This window comes from Telopea speciosissima, chromosome 6 (genome assembly GCF_018873765.1).
Source record: "Telopea speciosissima isolate NSW1024214 ecotype Mountain lineage chromosome 6, Tspe_v1, whole genome shotgun sequence".
Taxonomy (NCBI): domain Eukaryota; kingdom Viridiplantae; phylum Streptophyta; class Magnoliopsida; order Proteales; family Proteaceae; genus Telopea; species Telopea speciosissima.
The window spans coordinates 66558445-66581110 of NC_057921.1; the positions used below are offsets into that span (position 1 = coordinate 66558445).

A 22666-nucleotide genomic window follows, 5' to 3' on the forward strand; every position below is an offset into this window, starting at 1 on the left:
CTTGGAATTGTTTACGCAAAGGTTTCAAAACACCGGATCCATCCTTATCGATTCTAATCCGAACTGGATCGGAATTGGCTCAAATTGATCTTAAAAAAAACCCCTAGAATCAGCTCTCATATCTGATTTTTCAATTCTAGGGTTTTGATATCAAATCGGTCAGAATCGAGATCAGTCATAGCTGATTCCCGATTCTTAAAACCATAGGACTCTAGAGTCTCTAGACTCTCATAGTGAAAGAGACATTTGGATAAGATTAACAGGCAATCACTCCATTACATTAGACATATAACAAACTGAGCTTAGCGGCCCTAATTTTGCTCTTAACTTACAAATTATGACAAAAATTTTGTAAGAGACTGAAATACCAAACCAACACAACAAAGTCCATCAAACCTTCTAAATTTTTTTAGATTATGAATTTACTCACCATATACTATCATCACTTCCTGCACTTCCGACGCGAATCACGAAAATACTTTTTAGGGTCTCTTGCAAAATCTTCCCTGGGTATGATGAGGGGAGGCTGTCCAGGGGCTTTCATCATCTTCTTCTTCTTCTTCTTATCATTATCATCTTCCTCGGAGGCCGCAAGTAGACTGTACAAACCCCAACCCAGAAGAGCTGCTGTCCCAGCCACAGCAGCGACACCCTTGGCAACGCGCCACATACCACTTTCCTCCTCGGGTTGCAATGGATCAACAACCTCTTTGCCAGTCACAGCAGGGACACCCTTGCCAACGCGCCACATACCACTTTCCTTCTGGGGTTTCAGCAAATCCCCCTCTTTCACAGCCACAGCAGCCACACCGTTGGAAACGCGCCACATACCGCTTTCCTTCTGTGCTTGCAGTGAATAATCCTCCTCCTTGCTTCTTCCATTCTTGCCTGAATTCTTGCCTGAATCCTTGCCGTCCATGACCTTGGTTTGTTTCTTCCCCTCCAAGTCTTCCTTCTTTAATTCCTTCCAACTATTCAAATGGTGTGTACTGGATTGCGGGGGTGGATGGATGGTTATATATAGTTGATTTGGGAGTGCCTGGGGATTAAGGAACCTTTTTCCCTATTTCTCTTTTTTCTAAAGTTCTAATAAGATGGAAAGGACGAGAGAAAAGTGCTTATTAAGGAACCAGATCTTCTCCAGCGTGCATCTAACGGCTGGCAGTTCTTCGGGAAACAAGCCAAGTGTGTCCGTACAGATTGCTTTTTTTACTTTTACTTTTCCTGTTTAGAGCCTTTGGGATAAATGAATCTTAAATTTTTTTGATTCAATAATGTGTAAGTTTGACATTGCTTAAGAATTAAGGTTTCTGAATGCCACCTAAGATTGGCAGGGAAGGTCAGTCACCTCTTATCTTTATCTGAAGGGTGTGTTTGCTTGCTTAGATCCACATATGGTAATTTCTTAGAATCGTGATTTATGATTATTAAAACTGTTTGGTGGAAAATTATCACTTCAAGTATAATACATTTCAAGTACATGTGTATCGTCAGATGTACCTTTTTGATGCACTTGAGGGTGTACTGTACTTGAGGGGATAAAGGTCCCTATTTAGTTATGTAATTCCATAAAATTAAAAAAATCATCTAATTCCATTTTTTGTATTGTAGTTGTTTCATTCCTGAGTTCACCTCTTACATATGGACCATCCAATTTATAGTACATTTAAATATCGTGATTCAACTTAAAAGCAACATTTTTAATAAATAATATTTTATTAAAAAATAAAATACTGATATTTAATTAAAATAAAACACCAATATTTAATTAAATAAAACATTGATAGTTAACAAAATAAAATCTTTTATTTTATTAAATAAAATATCATTTTTTAGTGAAATATTATGCTTATATTTTTTTTTAAATAAAACACTAATAATCAATTAAATAAAAAACTAATATTTAATTAAAAAAAGTAATATTTAATATAAAAAAACTAAGATTTTATCAACTGATAGACTCCAGGTAACCAAACAAAATTTCAGATAAATTCAGGATGAATCCAATTGACAAACTCAGGGTAACCAAACAGTTTTTCTAGAAGATTTACGTCACAAAATCATGATAACCAAACAGTTTATTTTCCAGAATAACGAATCCACAGATGATAATTCTGTGGATAAATATACATAATCAATACAGGCTCCAACAGAATTACGCAACCAAACACACCCTAATAAGGGTGTCAATTTAAAACCACAATCCAAAACCGAGTGAAAAAAATCAAATCGAATTAAATTTGGCCCAAATTCGATTATGAACATGACATTTCAATTCAGTCCAACTTAGGAACCATCGGGTCAAACTGAATTACTCACTTAGTTAAATCAAATGCTAGGTAGTCAGTTTAAGGGTTCAAAATGAGGATTTCTTGATAAAAGGGAAATTTTATTAGGGAACAATTAAAAGGGTAAAGCCGTAAAGGTTTGGCATGCTAGTGTTGTGCCCAACACTGTGTCTGTCTCTCTCCTACCCACAAGGAAAAATCCCCCTGCCCTTCCTATCGCAACCCCCCATTAGATGAGCCGTTAGCTCCAACAATGGGCCTAACCTCTGCCCCAATTAAAACGTAAAAAGAAGAGAAACTGATGCACAACTTTTCAACTTGAAATCAAGTTCTTAGAGTTATCAAAATCCCAACTTTGAAACATTTTTCTTTTGGAAGTGTCTAAATGACATTCCTATAAAAGTGTATTTAGTTCTACAATGTAGTCATATTTAAACACAACTTTGTTTTTCGTAAGGTTTCGCTTCTCTTCACTTGCTTTTGAGTTTCACTTAGACTATGTTTGGTTGACAATAAATGGATAGAAAAGAAAATATTCAATTTTTTTTTGAATTTGAGGAGAGAGATAGACACATAAATCAATCATTGTGTCACCATGGCTTTTTGTCAGCATGACACAATAATTGATTATGTGTCTATCTCTCTCCTCAAATACAAAAAAAAATTGAATTTTTACTTTTCTTTTCTATTCATTTCTTCTCACCCAAACATAGTCTTAGAGATGTTTGGTTGGATGTGAAATTGAAGTGAAAATCAAATAGAAACTTTTGCAACGATTACCAAGAACAAGTATGTGTATCTATTGAGAGTTATAGATTTAGAGCCACGCAACGGTTTGTTTAGGTCCTCGGTGCCTTCATATATTTGAGTTTTCTTTACCTAATTCTAGTTTCCATACAAAATAGGTCCAATATGGAACGAACAATATACGATCCAATTTTTTCAAACCCTAATGGTTATGCAATGCACAATTCACCATCTCATAATGAACCAAGTCATAACATTCATTTAAAAAAAAAAAAAAGTCACTGTTTTAGATTTGCCCCTTGTTTCTTTCGCTCGGTCGATTGAAAAATCTGATGCCCCTTGCAAGATCATAGTATGAGCTATTTGTTGATTCTTTTGGTTCAGTTTTGATTTTCCAATATTCTTTGGGCTGTTGTTTTTGTTCTTATTGTACGTTTTTCTCTTTGTTGCTGGCAGGTTGCAAGAATGTTCCTGCTATCTTGAGTTGATCGATTTTAAGAAAACCCTACAATCAGTCCTCAGATCTGAAAACCCAACGATTCTAAGGATTTGATCCCTTGCCCAAAATAAAAACCAGTCACAGACATGATTCACCGATCTGATTCCCAATTCTGAAAACTGTGGTTCACACTATTACAGCTAAAGAAACATTTGGACAAAACTAACAAGCAATCACTCCAGTACATTGGATATAACAAACTAAGCAAGATGTCCTAATTAATTTTGCTTTTAACGTACAAATTATGATATCAATTTAAACAACACCACCCCCCACTTAACACTAAAGAGACTGAAATACCAACACACCAAACTTTGTACGTACAGTTTTTATTTTGCAATTTTACTAATTAACCCATAATAGACATTACTATCATTAGCGATCGATAGATGATATATCGATCGGATGATGTGATCACTTCTTCCCGCGCAGATCACGAAAATAGCCTTTAGGATCATCCTCAAAATCGCTCCTGCGGATGCGGGAATCCCTTCCAGGGGCTTTCATCGTCTTCTCAGGCGCATCAACTAGAGCTGACAAACCCCAACTCAGAAGAGCTGCGGCCGTAGCCACTGTAGCGATAACTCCGCTCCAGTTGTTACCACCACCTGAATCGTTGCCGGCCATAACTTTCGTATTCTCTTCCTTCAACCAAGCCTGCCTGCCTTTAATCCTTCCAACTCTAATTAATAAATGGTTTACTCGAATACTCGATGTGGCAATGGGATTATATATATATAGTTGATTTCGGAGTTCCTTGGGTGGGCAGTTCCTCTTATAGGAGGGGTAAAATTGACAACTTCTCCCCTGCTCAAACACATTGCCCGGGTGGAGTGGGGTTATCGATTCTGCTCCTCGTATGAGAGGTACCTGCGCACCTGACCGGACAGGGAACCTAAGAACAGAAAAATTCCTTCTTTTCGATCTTTTGCTTTATCCATCTTTATGTTATCTGTTTTTCTGTTGCCCCTTTTCTCTTTATTATTATTAAAGTTCCAATAGGATCGATAAGGCGGAAAAAAAAAAGGTATTTCTTGTTAAGCAGGTTACTTTTACTTTCCTTCTCCTATTACGCTTTTTTTATGCTTAGGCCTTTTAGGATAAAAGGACCTTAATAAATGTGTGAAGCCCTATCCATGTGTTCAAAGCTTTAAGGTTTGGATTCAAGAATGTATGGTTTGCCATTGCTTAAGAATTAAGGTTACCTAATGCATGCTAGTTAGCTCCGTAGATAAGGTCAATCAATTCTTATCCCATGGAATAGATTCAGTTTAAGGTCTATGTGGTCGGACCCTGATCCTCTATTGCCGAGCTACATGGTAGGATCCTACTGCCAAGACACAATAAGGCGGGGAATGACTGCTTTACCCCTGCTCGAGCACTTTGCCCGAGTGGGGGTAAGGCAATCATTTACCACATTGTTGTGTCTTGGCAGTAGAGTCCTGCCAGGCAGCTCGACAGTGGAGGATCCAAATTGCTATGTGGTCTATGTCTGATCAATCGTTCTTATTGATATTTGATATCAATACTTGGCAGGTAACTTATCGGTATAATGGTTTATGGTAAGGGTATGTTATACCCGCACCCCAGGAGTATAATTAATTATTAATTCTTCCCCGTGACGTGTAGTTATCACTGCCACATATGCCGGTGAGTTGTTCTCACTGGTGGTCAAACCCAGCTATATTGACCATAGTACGAGGTTGCCTATGGAAACTAGTCGGGACCATGGAGGTTGCCCCTTGACGTGTCGGGGGTAAGTAGTTGACCAAATTTTATTGTGTGCTTACGCCCTCTCAAAGCCCTCGAAGTGTGGTCCAAAGGCCCCGACCTCTTATGGTGGGAACCACCTTCCTACTCGCATCGGATGCAAGGTTCTGGCTGCCTCCGACCCGCATCCAATGTCGCGACAAGGACTCTTGTCGGTGAGACCCTATGGCTAAGGTGCTATGGGTGTCCCGCCATGTTTGACCCTACCCAAATAGACCTTAGGTTACACTTATGAGGCCTTATCCAAACAGGCCATTAAAAGTGATTTTCTATATGAGAGAGAGGGGTAAGACTATTCCTTAGTCTTTCTTTTTCTTTTCTTTCCTAACCTAATCGTGAAAAGGGGGAGAGCTTTGAAGAGAGGAGGCGGCAAGGAGGAGAAGAAGGAGAAGGAAGGGAAGAAGAAGAAGGAAATGGCTGCTGGGTTTGGAGCTTTAAAGAGGGTACATCGTGTGTACCTCAAACCAGGTAAGCCAAGTGCCCTTTTCCCCCATTTTTCTCTCTTCCCCCTTGCTCGTTTGAGATTGGGTGGTTCGTTGGTTGCAGCCCCAAGATGGGGATTTCTTTTTGGAAACCCAAAGGGTTAGCTCGAGTCATGTGTAGTTTCCCTTGTAGGATGCTTTCCTATTTTCATTACAATCCTATAAATACCTCTATTTTGACCTCTTGCTGAATCTATTTGATTCTAAAGCTTCAACCACCAAAGAAAACCCCAAATCTGGATTTTTGAGCTTTTGATCCTTTAAACCCCCTTAAATCTTTGAATGTTGGGTGTTTCTAAGACCCAAATAGACTCCAAGACACCCCTCCCTTGTCCCTTGAGGCTTAGAGAACCAAATGGGACAACCCTGGGCTTTTAAAGACCTTGAAATCACACTTGGGTTGCATCGAAGGCAAGACTGCGTGAGTCCGATGTTTGCCTCCGATGTGGCCTGAGCCTGCAGGAAGGTCGGAGGCAAGGTCGGAGGCAAGCCTCGCCGAGTCCGACGTTGCCTCCGATGCGTTTTAAGGCTTATAACTTATGTAAACGGTGGGGTTTCTCTATGAGGCCTCCCCTACACTCTCTCACACTCTTATTCACTTCCATAGGCGCCAACATATGTGCAATGGAGTGATTTTGAGCGGAATCGTTGCGCTTATACAAATTCCATTTGAAGTAATTGGTGAGTGGGTTTGGGTGACTGTTTGAGCTTGTTTACTATTGCTTATTCATGCATTTATGAATTATATTGTGACATTATCATTCAAGCATGATTGCATATTTGCATTTATTCTTATTCGATGATGATGATTTGGATGATATGGATTTGTGTTGGGTTACTGTCTGGGAAGTGCACCGAACCCCGTGATACGTGGAATTGTATATTGCATCTCATTCTTGCTGATGCGCCGTGTTGTCTTGGTACCGGGTGTTAGATGGAATGGGACGTTGACACACCGGATGTACCTCTCAACACGATAGGATTCATGTAGTATATCGTGGTTAGGATCAGTTCCTATACTACGACCCTTACCAACAGGGGTTTAGGTGTTGGGCAGCCAGAGCACTGCCGCATGTGGAGAGTTAGAGAGGCCAGGCCGGGGTAGTAATGGTTATCGGGTCCGCCTCGGGTGGTGATGACTACGACCGGCGCGGGCTCCATAATAATAATTGAGGTTGCATTGTGGTGAGAATGGAAGGATCCACAATGTCTTCCCGAGTTATTGCAGTACCATATACCCATTGACTTAGCATTGTGTGTTAGGTGGTAAATGAATTAATAATAACATGCACCATGGACTATTTGTGATTGTGTGATTGTGCATCCCCTTTTCTCTCTCACTAGCTCGTGGAGCTAACCCCGTGTACACATTCTTTTAGATTTTGATGCGAGATGATTCTGTGGAGCCAGAGACCGTGGATCGAGGATCATGGCGATGGTTGCCCATGATGATTGTGCCTACGGCGTATTGATACTTGGGACTTGTTCCTTCTTTTGTTTTTTTGGGGCCACGTGCCTTATATAAATATTTATTGTTATACTTGTTTTGGGATAGTTATGCTATGGTCATTCGGGATGTCCATCCAAACTATTTACGTATCACTTAGCCGTATGAACATGAGGTAACTACTGTAAACGCTTCCGCTTATTTTATGATCGTTGGAAATGTAATATACCTTTGTCTTTCGCACTCGATATTATTGTATTGTAATATTGGTTTATGGATCGTGAGTTACATCGCATCAAGATCCTGGCGGTGAGGTGGGATGACGCGTGTCACCCCAATCATACCCTGATATTGTATTTTATCCCTTGTCGGGATAGGGGTGTGACAACATGGTATCAGAGCCAATGATGCTCTGCACCAACCACAGTCTTGCGGACTCTTGATTTACTCTCCACAATTAGGTTCTAAATTAAAAATCTTCAAGAACATAAATGATTGTGTGCGGACATAGGAGAAGACTCGATTGTGGTGAAACAATAACTTAGAAGATAATAGGCAACATGAAACTTAGGAATTGAACCATAGGCTGTTAAGCTACAACTATGTAATTGCTTGGTTGAGTCTTAAGTAGGTCATAAATGGGCAACTATATGTTAAAATTCATAAACAATAATGAATCAATTATAATCACCCACAATTATCAACAATGAATTAAACAAGAAAGAATTAATTAACTACATAGAGATACATATAAGATTAATTACAAATATCTAATTGTTCCAAATCTTCTTGGGAGGCAATCATATCCTTCCCGTTTTAACATTCATGACTTCATCCATTCCAACAAAACATATGACTCCATCCTGCTCAATCAAAAGATACCAATCTAAACACTATAATTGTTTGATTCTCTGTTTGGGCATAATCGTGCCTTTCCCAACTCGAATGCAAGATCTCATTTGTTCCAATTCAAACTTTTGATTCTCGGTTATCTCAGATTAAATATACAAGTCTACCATTTCTAAAAGTTCCCAGTTGTTCATCCTAAGACAAGAACTAGAAGAAGCGATCGGGATAACTTCAATTTGTTGAGAGAAAGTTGGGATAGTCATTTGCACCACCGCCACCATCGCAATCAAGAAAGGTGTTGATGTCATCTACCCCTCTCGATACCCTCTAGGCGCCGAGTGGTCGAAGAGTTGCTTCGTGACCTCATCGAAGCCATCCACCACTCGTAGGTTCAACCGCCTTATGGTCGCGGAATGTCAATACCTCCCACCGATGAAGGTATAGGGATTCCTTCTAGGTGAACAATAGGTCTTTGCTCCTCCAATGGACATGTTGATAACGCCGATCAACTCGTGCTGCAGTGAAGGCTATAGGAACCCCCTTGACATATGAGACAACCTGATAATTTTGTATGCCCGGGTTCTCGGTGTCCGATTTGTATAGAAATGGCGAATGAGTTTCAAGTAGTATGGTTCGGAAGGTTGAGAATGTTGGTCCACCCCAATGCCTCAAATCTCTGCCCCACCTTGTAAGCTTGAGATCATCCAACACTACATCCCGCCCTTCCATTATATTTACGAAGCGGAAGTAGTCTCGGTAAAGCTCTTGGTCCTCTATCTTTTGGAACCATAGTGGATCTAGGACAGTTGGTGCAATTTGTTCAACGCATGCACGTCATGTTCTTGGAGCCATTGATTGTTTTAACCTGCAGCCAAAAGCCAAGTAGATAGCAAATTAATACCTTGAATGCTAAGGCCTAAGTAGATGATCAATGTAAGGTTATGGGGTTTAAAACCTAGCCTTTGATTCCTTTCCCAAGGCAATTAAGTTACAGCAGGATTCTTAGGCTAGAAATTTCTGATTTTTTTATCAAATTGTGACCTAAGAAGTTGGGAAAAAGGGAATGCATGGCCACTATGTGAATGCAATCATACATGATAGAGGTTAATGGCCATTTTATGCCTAGAAAGTAATATTTTATACAAAACAGTGGGTTCAAGCAAGAAATAGGTTTATTCAATCATGGAGCATGCCTTGAACTTCAAAGAAAATTTTCAGATTTTGTGGTTGGAAGTTTGAATCTTAGGAAACAAGTAAATATGATTTGTGACAACTCAGAGAATGTAAGCTAAGCCCTATCTAGTAAGACCGAATCAAATATGGCAAAAGAGAAGAGGAAAGATTCTAAGTATTTTATCAACAATCATGTATACAAGAAAATATGTTTGAAGATAAGACAATGTGATAGTTTTCTATGAGATTTTATGGCATGTAAAAAAAAAAAAAAAAAAATTAGATTTGAACTTGGAGAGTTTTCCCAAAATATTGTGAATTGAGGACTTTACCACAACCAAAACCTGAACATAATCCTAGTAAAATTCAACTCGACTTGACAAACATAGCAACAATCTCTAAAATACTTGCAAACACTTGAAAATTTATAAAAGATGCAATAATCAAACAAGGATCCAACAACTTAGTGCCATCGATCAAATAGGACTTGATTTACACCCAAAAACCCTAGTTCCAATCGATTTAGTATGGATTTGGTGTACATGGCCATGGGATTACAAGCAAAGTCAAGACATGATCACACCTTGAAATGATTCATCCCAAATCCAAGAAAGAGAAAGTAGGAATGGGAAGAAAGTCATATCTTGAACAACTGAGAGTTGAACCTTGAGGCTTAGGATTACAAGAAAACCACCTAAGGGAGAGCTTGAACGGAAGTCCCTGTAGTGCTTTTTCTCCTTGCGATTATGTCCTTTTCTTTGGAGCCAAAAGTGAGTTTTAAAACTCGCAGCTGCTTTTGATAAAATTTCGCGAAGACAAGCGAAGCGGATCCACTTGTCGTGAATCGCTCTCCGCACAAAACTTGAAATTATCATTTTAAACGTGCGGATCAACGAGCGGATCCACACTCATGCGTCCATCCGTAGATCCGTTTGACTTCAACTCTCTCGGCCTTTGAGACTTCGAGATCGGACGAACGAACGGATTTGCATTCCACATCCGCCCGTTAGTTCGCTCTACCTATTTTCACGGAGGAGCCACGAATGCACCCGGAGGCCGACGTCGCTCGTGAGTCCACCCGATTTTCTTTTAAGATTTTGAGCCTATTTTGGAGACCTTTTGACCACACCTATATGTGATGATCTTGTGCCTATACCCTAGATCGGACACCCCTGTTGTGTGACCCATTTGTGGGGACCACTTAAGTCTAGTTAATACCTTTAAATTGAAAGAGGTTACGACTTGTACGGGGCCCGCTAATAAGAACTAGCAGGCATTGGTAATCGCTCGTGACTCCTCTCTTACATGAAAGGAGAAAAGTTACCTTGAGGATGAAGATCCATAGACCCTATGAATGTAAGGACTCAAACCTTATGGATAGGAAAACCTAAATCTATGCGGGTAGAGACCCTTAAGGGGGTGCGTAGAATCTAAACCTGTGGGTAGGTACTAGGAAAGGAAAGTAATAGACTGGTTTGGGCTGTTTATTTGAGTAAGCCATGAAGGTCACGTGTATTTGGAAGTCACTCATAACACCTCAAGCTAGTGATGACTCTATTTGGACTTTACTTGATCCATCCAAACCTTGTTTAGACTCATAGAGAAAGTCCTACACCGTGATTCGACTTTCCAAAGAAAGGACTTAGCGAACCGCACTGAGAACTTCTTGTTCGGTGGATTGACCTAGATGACAGATATGTCCATAGGAGTTTGAATGTAATTATTGAATCTATGCCTACATATTGGTGTGATATATATATATAGTTATCCCTTAGAACCTTGGACTTGTGTGACTAGAGTGATTCTCCGGTACTATAAGTATGACTTACCTCGACCTTCTTTGTGAAACTAGTTGGAGCCCCGACCTTGGTTGACCAAACCTTAGGGTAATGAATAATGAATTTAATGACCGAGTAGGTTAATTTATTGAGACTCGCTTGAAGAGTTGACTTGGACCAAAACTATTAAAGGGTTATTGGTTCTCGAAAGAGGACTGATGTGGACTCTTCCTTGTGGGATAACGTGTAGTAGGTTTAAAGGTTGTGAAAGTTGAATCAAGGATGTAACAAGACCTTCTCCAACGACGATATGAATGGGGTAATGGATCACCAAATGCGTTCCTCCGTCTGGGAGTGAACAATAGGAGATTCCATCAATATTCCAAATCATTCTAAAGTTGGGTTAGGTAATGAGACAACCAGATGTGAAAGCCTTAGAATGTAAACCCTATGTTGGGTCATGGACGGGTTAAATCCTGTAACCCAAGAATGACCGAGTCATCAAGGCTAGAGTGGTATCACCCGATCCGGAAGATCTAGGGAACCTTTGTTCCTTGAGACTTAACTTAGTAGTTGGAACCCTGTTTTCCTAGGGTTATTGTGAACCACACCCCGGTGGTAATGTGAGCCTGTAAGGAAAAGAGAATTGTGGAACCCGACTTGCTTCGTGACATGTAGGCACCGCCTCATCTTGACCCGACCTTTGACTTAGTTTAAGATGTGGGTGACTTGGGATGTTGTTATCCAACAACCCTTATCACTTGAGACCCTAGTCGCCTCAAATTTCGGGGACGAAATTTCTTGTAAGGTGGGGAGAATGTTATACCCGCACCCCAGAGTATAATTAATTATTAATTCTTCCCCGTGACGTGTAGTTATCACGCCACATATGCCGGTGAGTTGTTCTCACTGGTGGTCAAACCAGCTATATTGACCATAGTACGAGGTTGCCTATGGAAACTAGTCGGGACCATGGAGGTTGCCCTTGACGTGTCGGGGTAAGTAGTTGACCAAATTTTATTGTGTGCTTACTGCCCTCTCAAAGCCCTCGAAGTGTGGTCCAAAGGCCCCGACCTCTTATGGTGGGAACCACCTTCCTACTCGCATCGGATGCAAGGTTCTGGCTGCCTCCGACCCCGCATCCAATGCTGCGACAAGGACTCTTGTCGGTGAGACCCTATGGCTAAGGTGCTATGGGTGTCCTGCCATGTTTGACCCTACCCAAATAGACCCTAGGTTACACTTATGAGGCCTTATCCAAACAGGCCATTAAAAGTGATTTTCTATATGAGAGAGAGGGGTAAGACTATTCCTTAGTCTTTCTTTTTCTTTTCTTTCCTAACCTAATCGTGAAAAGGGGGAGAGCTTTGAAGAGAGGAGGCGGCAAGGAGGAGAAGAAGGAGAAGGAAGGGAAGAAGAAGAAGGAAATGGCTGCTGGGTTTGGAGCTTTAAAGAGGGTACATCGTGTGTACCTCAAACCAGGTAAGCCAAGTGCCCTTTTCCCCCATTTTTCTCTCTTCCCCCTTGCTCGTTTGAGCTTGGGTGGTTCGTTGGTTGCAGCCCCAAGATGGGGATTTCTTTTTGGAAACCCAAAGGGTTAGCTCGAGTCATGTGTAGTTTCCCTTGTAGGATGCTTTCCTATTTTCATTACAATCCTATAAATACCTCTATTTTGACCTCTTGCTGAATCTATTTGATTCTAAAGCTTCAACCACCAAAGAAAACCCCAAATCTGGATTTTTGAGCTTTTGATCCTTTAAACCCCCTTAAATCTTTGAATGTTGGGTGTTTCTAAGACCCAAATAGACTCCAAGACACCCCTCCCTTGTCCCTTGAGGCTTAGAGAACCAAATGGGACAACCCCGGGCTTTTAAAGACCTTGAAATCACACTTGGGTTGCATCGGAGGCAAGCTGCGTGAGTCCGATGTTTGCCTCCGATGTGTCCCGAGCCTGCAGGGAAGGTCGGAGGCAAGGTCTGAGGCAAGCTCTGCTGAGTCCGACGTTGCCTCCGATGCAATTTTTAAGGCTTATAACTTATGTAAACGGTGGGGTTTCTCTATGAGGCCTCCCCTACACTCTCTCACACTCTTATTCACTTCCATAGGCGCCAACATATGTGCAATGGAGTGATTTTGAGTGGGAATCGTTGCGCTTATACAAATTCCATTTGAAGTAATTGGTGAGTGGGTTTGGGTGGCTGTTTGAGTTTGTTTACTATTGCTTATTCATGCATTTATGAATTATATTGTGACATTATCATTCAAGCATGATTGCATATTTGCATTTATTCTTATTCGATGATGATGATTTGGATGATATGGATTTGTGTTGGGTTACGGTCTTGGAAATACGGCACCGAAACCCCGTATTACGTGGAATTGTATATTGCATCTCATTCTTGCTCGTATGCGCCGTGTTGTCTTGGTACCGGTGTTAGATGGAATGGGGCGTTGACACACCCGGATGTACCTCTCAACACGATAGGATTCATGTAGTATATCTGTGGTTAGGATCGGTTCCCTATGCTACGACCCTTACCAACAGGGGTTTAGGTGTTGGGTAGCCGAGCACCGCGCTGTGGAGAGTTAGAGAGGCCAGGCCAGGGGTAGTAATGGTTATCGGGTCCCCTGGGTGGTGATGACTACGACGGCGCGGCTCCATAGTAATAATTGAGGTTGCATTGTGGTGAGAATGGAAGGATCCACAATGTCTTCCCGAGTTATTGCAGATAGCATATACCCATTGACTTAGCATTGTGTGTTAGGTGGTAAATGAATTAATAATAGCATGCACCATGGACTATTTGTGATTGTGTGATTGTGCATCCCCTTTTCTCTCTCACTAGCTCGGTGGAGCTAACCCCGTGTACACATTCTTTTTAGATTTTGATGCGGATGATTACTTGTGGAGCCGAGACCGTGGATCGAGGATCATGGCGATGGTTGCCCATGATGATTGTGCCTACGGGCTGTATTGATACTTGGGACTTGTTCCTTCTTTTTTTTTTTTTTGGGGCCACGTGCCTTATATAAATATTTATTGTTATACTTGTTTTGGGATAGTTATGCTATGGTCATTCGGGATGTCCATCCAAACTATTTACGTATCACTTAGCCGTATGAACATGAGGTAATCATCAGAACGCCCGCTTATTTTATGATCGTTGGAAATGTAATATACCTTTGTCTTTCGTACTCGATATTATTGTATTGTAATATTGGTTTATGATGTGAGTTGACATCGCATCAAGATCCTGGCGGTGAGGTGGGATGACGCGTGTCACCCCAATCATACCCTCGATATTGTATTTTATCCCTTGTCGGGATAGGGGTGTGACAGGGTAAGTGTTCAAAAATCCAATTTTTAATAAAAGTGAGGACAAAACCGTCTATACGGCTTGATACGGCTGATATGTATCGACATATTATCATTATCAACTCGTGCTGATACCAATACTATAGTTAAGGTGTCAAATAATTTGAAAAACTTTATCTTTTTGTCCTTTTAGTATAACATTAATTTTTTTCCCATGAGGATAAATACTATTGTTTCACACGTATATTCGAAAATGTGTGACAACTCTTGATAATGACATAATATAAGTCATTTTTAAATTATTAATGAAAACCCTTTTATACCTTTAACTTAAAGAAGTTTTGGGAACAAGACAAAAGACATTCAAAAGAAGGAGTCGAGTTCTAATTACGCATATAGAAGCTGTCTAGCATAGTTGGTAAAAGTGTGTAGCGTAAATTCTTATCCTACTAGGTTTTGAGTTGAAGCCTCAGGTTCAAACCAATTTTTCCATAGGCTGAAGATCAACAAGTACAAACAAAATATAAAAAAAAAGGAAAACATCATACAAGATTCGACATTACCACCTGCATCCACGAAGTGATCAATCTTCCACAAAGAACAAGAGAAGGAATAAACAAATAGCACAACCTTGCAATTTGATATCCAAACTTAAGTTTCTTGTACACCCTTTCTCACTTGGACACTCAGTCACCTCCTCTTTCTCTCTTCATTCTTTTTCCTTTGATGTCTGTACACCTTTTTCTCTGGCATTTTCTCTCTTCTTAGATAAAACCCATTAATTCTCTCTCCTCTAACTTGTTGGAGAAGATTTGACTTTCTCTCCTTAGAGAAAGCTCACTCACACTTCTTCTAAAGAGACACATGGAACTCCACCAAACATAATATCTTTAATCACCATAACCGCTTCTACTTTCTTGTAAGTTCTAACATAGTTAGATACTCAATTCCTCCATTTACTAGAAGACTACACCTCTTGAAGACTTCATCTTCTTTGAAAACTCCAGTCATTGAAGAATCTTCATCTCACATTCAAATCGATAACAAAAACAAGATCATTGAATCAACCAACAACCGATCTAGATAAAAGCCAATAAAAAAAACCCAACGTACGGCAATCCATGTGAAGCGCAGATCCATCTCGATCCTTACAAAGCTTGGATGTAGGCCTCAGTCCTGGCCAGCTATAGATGGTCTTGGGCAACAAGCCAGCCGGGCTGGCCTAGAAACTTCAAGGCCTTCTGTCCATGGCTGGCCCATTTAAACGCCCAATTTGGGAGATCTTTTTTTTAAATTTTTAAACCACGATGGAGAATCCTCAAGAAACGAAGACTCCCCAAAACTCCTCATACTGGTAGGAACAAGTGTCTGTAACTGTTGGGAGTTGTAGGAACTCAATGGTTTATTTAGGTCGTCGGTGCCTTCATATACTTGAAAAGGTCTACCTATAAGGATTACCAAGGACAAGTACATATAAATGCTGGGACTAATGGAGTTAGAGTTCCACATGGTTTCTTCAGGTTCTACTGCCTTCATAAATTTGACCGAGTTTTATTTATCTAATGCCTTAACATTTTGGGTTAGACCCTCCAATATGGTATCAAGCTCATTATCCCTAATTCTGTCCGTTTAAATTTTCTTTCCAAGTGTATAGCCACATCTCATTCCACCTACACACGAAAGAAATGTTGGGAATTATAGAGTTAATACTCCCACATTGGTTTGTTCAGATCCTTCTTCATATACTTGAACTCTTTCTATCAAATGCCTTGAGATTTTAAGTTGGATCCTTTAACAATATCCAATATATTACCCTAAAATTTTCCCTAAATGTTTGAATGATGTTAAATGAAAAATTAAGTAAAATTTAGTTGTTGCAAAATCTAATTTTTCTCACTTTGATTCTCAACCAAATTCCTGTGTTAGGATGAGCAAGTTCCTTAAGGTCCTTACTTCTTATTGGGTCATTTTATTTGATTAAAATTTTGAACAATGAGATGGTCAATGGTACTAATTGATTCTACGTTTCTCTGCAACTCCTTCCCTGACCTGATTGATTAATGAAGATCAACACCAAGGTAGACAAGAGAGCTTAAACTGCACTGAGAAAACAGAGCACCAAAGCAGAGGACAATAGAAGATTATCCACAATGATTTACCAACTAACCTCAGGTAGGTAGTTTACTTCTAATTTCCTGAGGAAGAAGTTCAAGAACACGTACAATGATGATGATTAAAAGTTTGGGAAAAAGAGAGAAAAAAAAATTTTAAATTGAGATTGAAACTAACTAAGCAGATCGTTGCAGCTCCCGATGGAGGGCCTTCTCAAGCCAAGCCTCGGCGTCTTCCATCATCCCGGGACTGAGTCTGACCATCAAGATGCAGAACTCCGTCTCGTTGAGAGCTCCATCGCCGTCTAGATCTCCTTCCCTCACCATCGCTTCCGAATCCTCTTTGCTCATCCCTTCCATACCCAGAAGGGCCGAATTCCTCCTCAAGCTCTCCGGCGTTATCAACCCTCTTCCAGGTTCTGCCAACAATTGGAATCCACCACAAAGCTCCGACACAAAACTTTCCACATCCAGCTTCTCTGCCATCACCGGCAACAGATCTTCGTATTCATTAGTCGGACCATCAATCGTTGAAGACGAAATTCCCCTGCTCTCCATATTCTCAGTTTCCACGGGAAGACCTGAAGATGACCCAATTCACCTTTTTCTTATTAATAATTCAAAGACATGGGTTGCAGTCCTTCCCTTCCATATTTATACAATGAGAAAGAAAGAATGTTAAGTGGAGAAACAGAATATAAATGTGGACAAATTCTTTTCTGCTATGCAATTTATCAAATATCTTATGGTGAAGTTTCTGTGGTTCATCATTCAAAACACGTTCTCCATTACCAATGGAATGATCAATGATCCTTGATCAACGATTTGGTGAGCCCACATAGATCGAAGGGTTAGTTGCAGGGAATAGTTTTCCTCATCAATAATTGTTTTTTCTCCATAAAAAGTTTTTGTCATAATTGACCGGTTTCTAGGAAGGTGGTGGGTGTATTATCGAGATTTTAATGGCCAAAGTTCTCGTAATTGTTACATCATGATCATGGGGACCTTTCCTTAGGTTGTCCGGAGTGAGGCTTCTACGAAGCTTCCTTGGGTCTCCCTCCTTCAATTTCAATCTTTTTTAGGATTCTTCTAGATTTGGAATTGTTATCCTCTCCTCTTCCAGCACGGTGGTGTAAAGTATCATGCGGTGGGTGCAGAGGTCATGTGCATTATATGGGGTCTATTGTGCCACATAGCCTCTGCAGCGTCACACGATGCAATATAATACCGTGTTGTAACAAGAGAGGATAACGATTCGTTATTTTGGTCGTTAGAATAGTGAAAACCACTGTAGTAGATTAGAAAAACTTGCATTGAGGGGAAAATTACTTGGTGAGCCCACTGAGCATCCAACGGCCGGGTTGTGTCGCACATATCTTGACGAGTGTTCAGTCAATCATCAGGAAATGTGCATCTCAGTCCAATTGTCAGAAGCTCACTGGGTGGTGGTTGGACGCATGCCTCATTGGAGAGGATTTAGATTCGGGGTTCTTGATCCATGGAATTAAATATCTGTATTTTTATTAAAAAAATGAATTAATCATCGGTATTGATATTGGTATCGATTTGTTTGTTAAATGACTATGAGTAATTATATCTAAAAAATAACTTGTTATTAAAATTGAGGGTAAAATCATTCGATAAATCTAATACGTATCAGTATCGATATTGGTCGAGAGTCGAGACCAATATAGATCCCAATACTGATATTAATAATCATGTTCTCACGATTGTATACTACACCAATCACGGGATGTGAACGATTTGGGTTTTAGCAAGGGATTCATATGTGAGGGTGTGAATTGTAGATTGAAGCTATCGAAAGAATTGGTTTTGATCCGAACGATAAATCACTGCTAATTGGTTTGATTCTAATTCTAAAAAGTGAAACCATTTATTAAACAATGCGGTTTGATTTGAATTGATAATTTTTCGGTTTTGAGCCAATCGACACACTATTAAACTGATTATATATACTAAATCGATTAGTCTTGGCTTGATCTAAGGATGGATTTATAACATGTAAATTAATTTAATTCTTTAAAGCAGAAATTTATATACACGGCCTGAATTAATTATTATTTTATTTCTTTAGTCATAATTTGGGCTAGATGTTATGGTTCATGGTCACCATCATCAATTTTGTTATTGTGAATCATCAGATTTCTTTATTGGGTTTTAAATAGGTTCGTTTTGAATTGTCCAAAATTAATAACCGACAAAAAAAATAGTTAATCAGAACCATTTAAAAAAACAGTTTAACCAAAACCATTTATTAACTGGTTTTGAATTTTGATCAGATATATTAGAACCGTTTAATAAACAGCATTATCATTTCTAAGGTTTTTGGAGCAAATTGCGGGGATTTCAGATCTCGAAGGCCAATTCTAGGGTTTTTCAGATTAATTCCGACTGAATTGAAATTGGCAAAATGGGCAAGAAGTTCTTTGCCCCCAATTTCAAGTTAAGATAGACATTGCAAAGTTGTGCTTAAACCATGATTGGGAACACCTCTTTAGAACTCGAAACATAAGATACCTTTGCCTGGCACATCGCATGGGTATCAATTAGGTTTGCAATAAGGTCGGTTGGGCCGGACTTTATAAAATCCTAGTCCAATCCTGAGTCACCTTAGCTGGGTCCAGGCCTGACTTGACCCTGACTTAGGGTCTGAAAAATTCAATCCTGACCCGCCCTCAGGGTCAGGCCGGGCTAACCCTGATTAGCCCTGATCATGGGTAGGGGGTAGGGAGATGCATGGGCTGGACTGGGCCAGCGAAAAAATTATTAATTTTACGTAAAATAACACTATAAGAAAAAGTATTATATCACTTATTATCTTCATATATAATATATTATATAACCAAAATGTGGGTGACATTTAAAATTTATAATGTATAAATTATATCAATATATATTTAATAGTATAACTTAAAATAGGGTCGGGCTGGGCCGGGTCAGGCTCAGACCAAGGCGTCAATCCTGGCCAAACCCGACCCTAATTCAGGGCTAGAAATTTTCAGTCCTAACCCGTCTTTAGGGCCAAGATATCTCAGACCAAGCCCTGATCGGCCTTAGGATGAGCCATGGAGGATTTGGACCGATAGGGCCAAACTTGCACCCCTAGTATCAACTCTAGTATATTAATTTGGTTTTGTTCCAATTAAACGGTTTGGTTTCAATATAGTTCATACTGAAGAAAAAAAAGGACATCCCAGTGCTCAAGGCTCCTGCCACTACAAGGTCTCGGAGGGGCAATACCGATTCAATCAAAATATATGAACGCCAATTTCATGCTTTGAACAAGACGAAAGTATGGCACACAGTGGGGAGCTGGAGAGAATTGATTGTGAACTGTTAAGGTTGACACAGATCATATACGCTATGTCTAGAAGGTAGGAAAAGAAAGAAAAAACATCATAGACAAAAGTAATAATGATAATAATAAGGGTTATTAAAGAATGTTCTCTGGTCGCATGATTCTTCCAACCAAACAGATGAGTGCGTGAAATTACCACCCCCTCCCTCCTTAAATAAAAAATCTTATTCATGTTGATGTTTCTACTCATACTCTCATTGGTCCCCACGTTGGTACAGATTAAAGGTAAAACAGTAAAAAAAATTACATTTAAAGAAAATCAAGGACATAATTATCTAAAAAGGCGATCCATCCATGCCTATCCATATCAGTTTCATATCAGTTTCCAGGGTAACGATACCAATTCGAGATGCAATTAAACCATGACAGTAGCACTTTTTATGGATCCCAGTATCCCACCAAGACTCACAGGTCATTTCCCTCGCCATAAAATGGTTTGGTTTGGATAAGTTCACCCGGGAAAGCGGACAGTTATTTCACTTGTCCGTGTCTGGGTTCAAGGGACAGTGCACCGCACACATCCCAGTGGCTGTGTCTTTCCCCATATATATATATATATATATATGAACATCGATCCCATTCCCTGAATCAGACGATAATCTGGTGCAAACATTGCGTGTGGAGGGAAGACATGAAGAGAGAGAAAAAAAATTAAGAAAATTTTATGTCTATTTTTCTTATTTCTTTTCTCTCTTTTCATGCCTTCCAAACATAGCGTAATGGAAATGCCGGAGTAGCACTTTTGTGGATCTCCTTTTGAGGTAATTTCCATGGCCATCTCTAGTCTACTGGAACTTGCCAGCCATTCGAGTGATCGATTCAGATTTGAAACAAAAACCCTAAAATGGGTATGTGTTTGCAACCGTTTTTAATTTGATATATATGTCAGTCACCATGGTCAGGTTGGATTTCAAAGCCAAGGATTTACTTCTTTTTCTTCCTATTCTACACTTCTAAATTTTTATTTTCTTGATAGGCGATTGATGATCTTTGATCGGCAAAGAACCCCAAACTTCAAGCAAGGAATAGGGAAGGCCCTCTATTGAACCCATGAGTTTTCTTTCGTTCCCATTTTTGCTTCTTTACGATTTCTGTTTTTATTGCTTATTATGATCTTTAATCATAAATTCCTTCTGTTTTTAATGAATGTAATAATTTGGGATCCCAAATGATTTCTCGGGTCCTCATCCGTTCTCTTCAAATATTTATTTATTTTTCTAGGTTTTTTACTTTACTTCACTTTGTTCTTTTTATTTGTTTTGTACTGTTTTAGGTCAGATTTGGTATGATTGCTATTTGGATTTTGGATTGATTTCAAGAAATTGAAATTGTTCTCGTTGCATCAATCTAAATTATTTCAAGAATAAGAATTCCATTTTGTAATTCAATTTCTAAGAATTTATTCTCTATATTTCTTTGAGAGAGGGTGGTGGTGGTCAGACCATCAAGAGAAGAAAAACGCTCATTAAAAAGCAATAGTGAAATCAATTTCAATTTCAAAATCAAAACAACTCTTAAAATATTTCAGAATTTCTATTCCATTTGTTTTTTGTTTTACATAAATAAATGGGTAAAAATCAAACTAAACAATTTGCAAAATAAATTCATCCCACAAAAGCGAATAAAAATCGAAACTGAATTGACCCAAGTCAATTCTGCTTTGGTTTTGAAAATTTGTTCCTATTGCAGGTTGATTCAATTTTGGTTTCTGCATTCTATATCTTGAATTGAACTGAAATCAAACTAAACCGATTGACACTCTTATTCAAAACTAATGTTATTTCTCTCACCATCTCTAGTAGTTAAACATTTTAGTTTAGATAAATTCATGATGTAATAGCTAGGGGCAAGAGATGGCACTATGGATGATATTTTTTTAATTCATAAAGAATGGACTGATAATTTGACACGAGTTTGGGTCTAGACGCATATGCCAAGCGTCCAAACAACTTTCTTTTCCCCAATAGATATACATCAAAACCTAATCCATCAATTTTTTTTATAAAGATCGATCCCATGCCTTGAATCGACGATAGTATGATGAAGCATAAGTAAGGGTGTAAATGAATAGCCGAAATCTGTTTAGCACTATCTGAATCCCTTCGAAAGCTAAACGGATGCGGATACGGGTAGGCTATAGCTATCCGAAAAGCTATATTTACATGTAAACGGATAAAATATCCGATCCGTATCCGTGTCTGTATCCATTTAGCACTATTCGAATCCATCCGATAGCTAATCGGATGCGGATGTGGATATAGCACTATCCGAGCCGAATCCGATCCGTTTACAGCCCTAAGCATAAGACAAGAAAAGAAAGAAAAAATCTAAAAAACAAAAAAGAGAAAGAACGCAACCCAATCGTGCCAAACACACTATCTGTACGTCCTGACACACAGAGATGCATAAAATGATCATGATACCCCTGATCATTTACAGAGTTAGTGTTCCAAGGAGTGCGCTGTTCATTTAGCGTGTCCCTGTGTGTGGATGGGCAGAGGGGCGTGGGCTGTGCGATCACGTTGCATTCTCTTTCCCCAAAAGTAAAAAATCAGAAAAATCTATATCAATTTTATCTTATTTCTTTTCCGTCTTTTCTTGCCTTCCAAACATAACATATGGAAATGCCGGAGTAGCATTTTTGTGGATTTCCCTGTGAGGTGAGGTAATTTTCCTAATTTCCATGGCCTTCTCCAGTGGAAGTTGTCCAAACACTTCAGGTTTGAAGATTCTCTGAAAACCCTAACCATCACTGTTGACAACATACTCTCTCTCCCTCTCTCTCTCTCTCTCTCTCTCTCTCTCTCTCTCTTTCTGGGTATGTGTT

General features: G+C 39.5%; 1 protein-coding gene across 1 annotated transcript; it reads right to left on the minus strand.

Moving 5' to 3' along the window:
* Nucleotides 1-16540: 16540 nt before the first annotated feature.
* LOC122664754 (calcium-binding protein KIC-like) lies at nt 16541-17048 on the minus strand. Its single transcript, XM_043860727.1, has one exon. The coding sequence runs from the start codon at nt 17016-17018 to the stop codon at nt 16638-16640; it is 381 nt and encodes a 126-aa protein (XP_043716662.1). The 5' UTR covers nt 17019-17048; the 3' UTR covers nt 16541-16637.
* Between the last annotated feature and the right edge of the window lie 5618 nt (nt 17049-22666).

What these genes read in the sequence shown, in the direction of transcription:
- LOC122664754 (XM_043860727.1), bottom strand. Translation starts at nt 17,018, where the DNA reads ATGGAGAGCAGGGGAATTTCGTCTTCAACGATTGATGGTCCGACTAAT.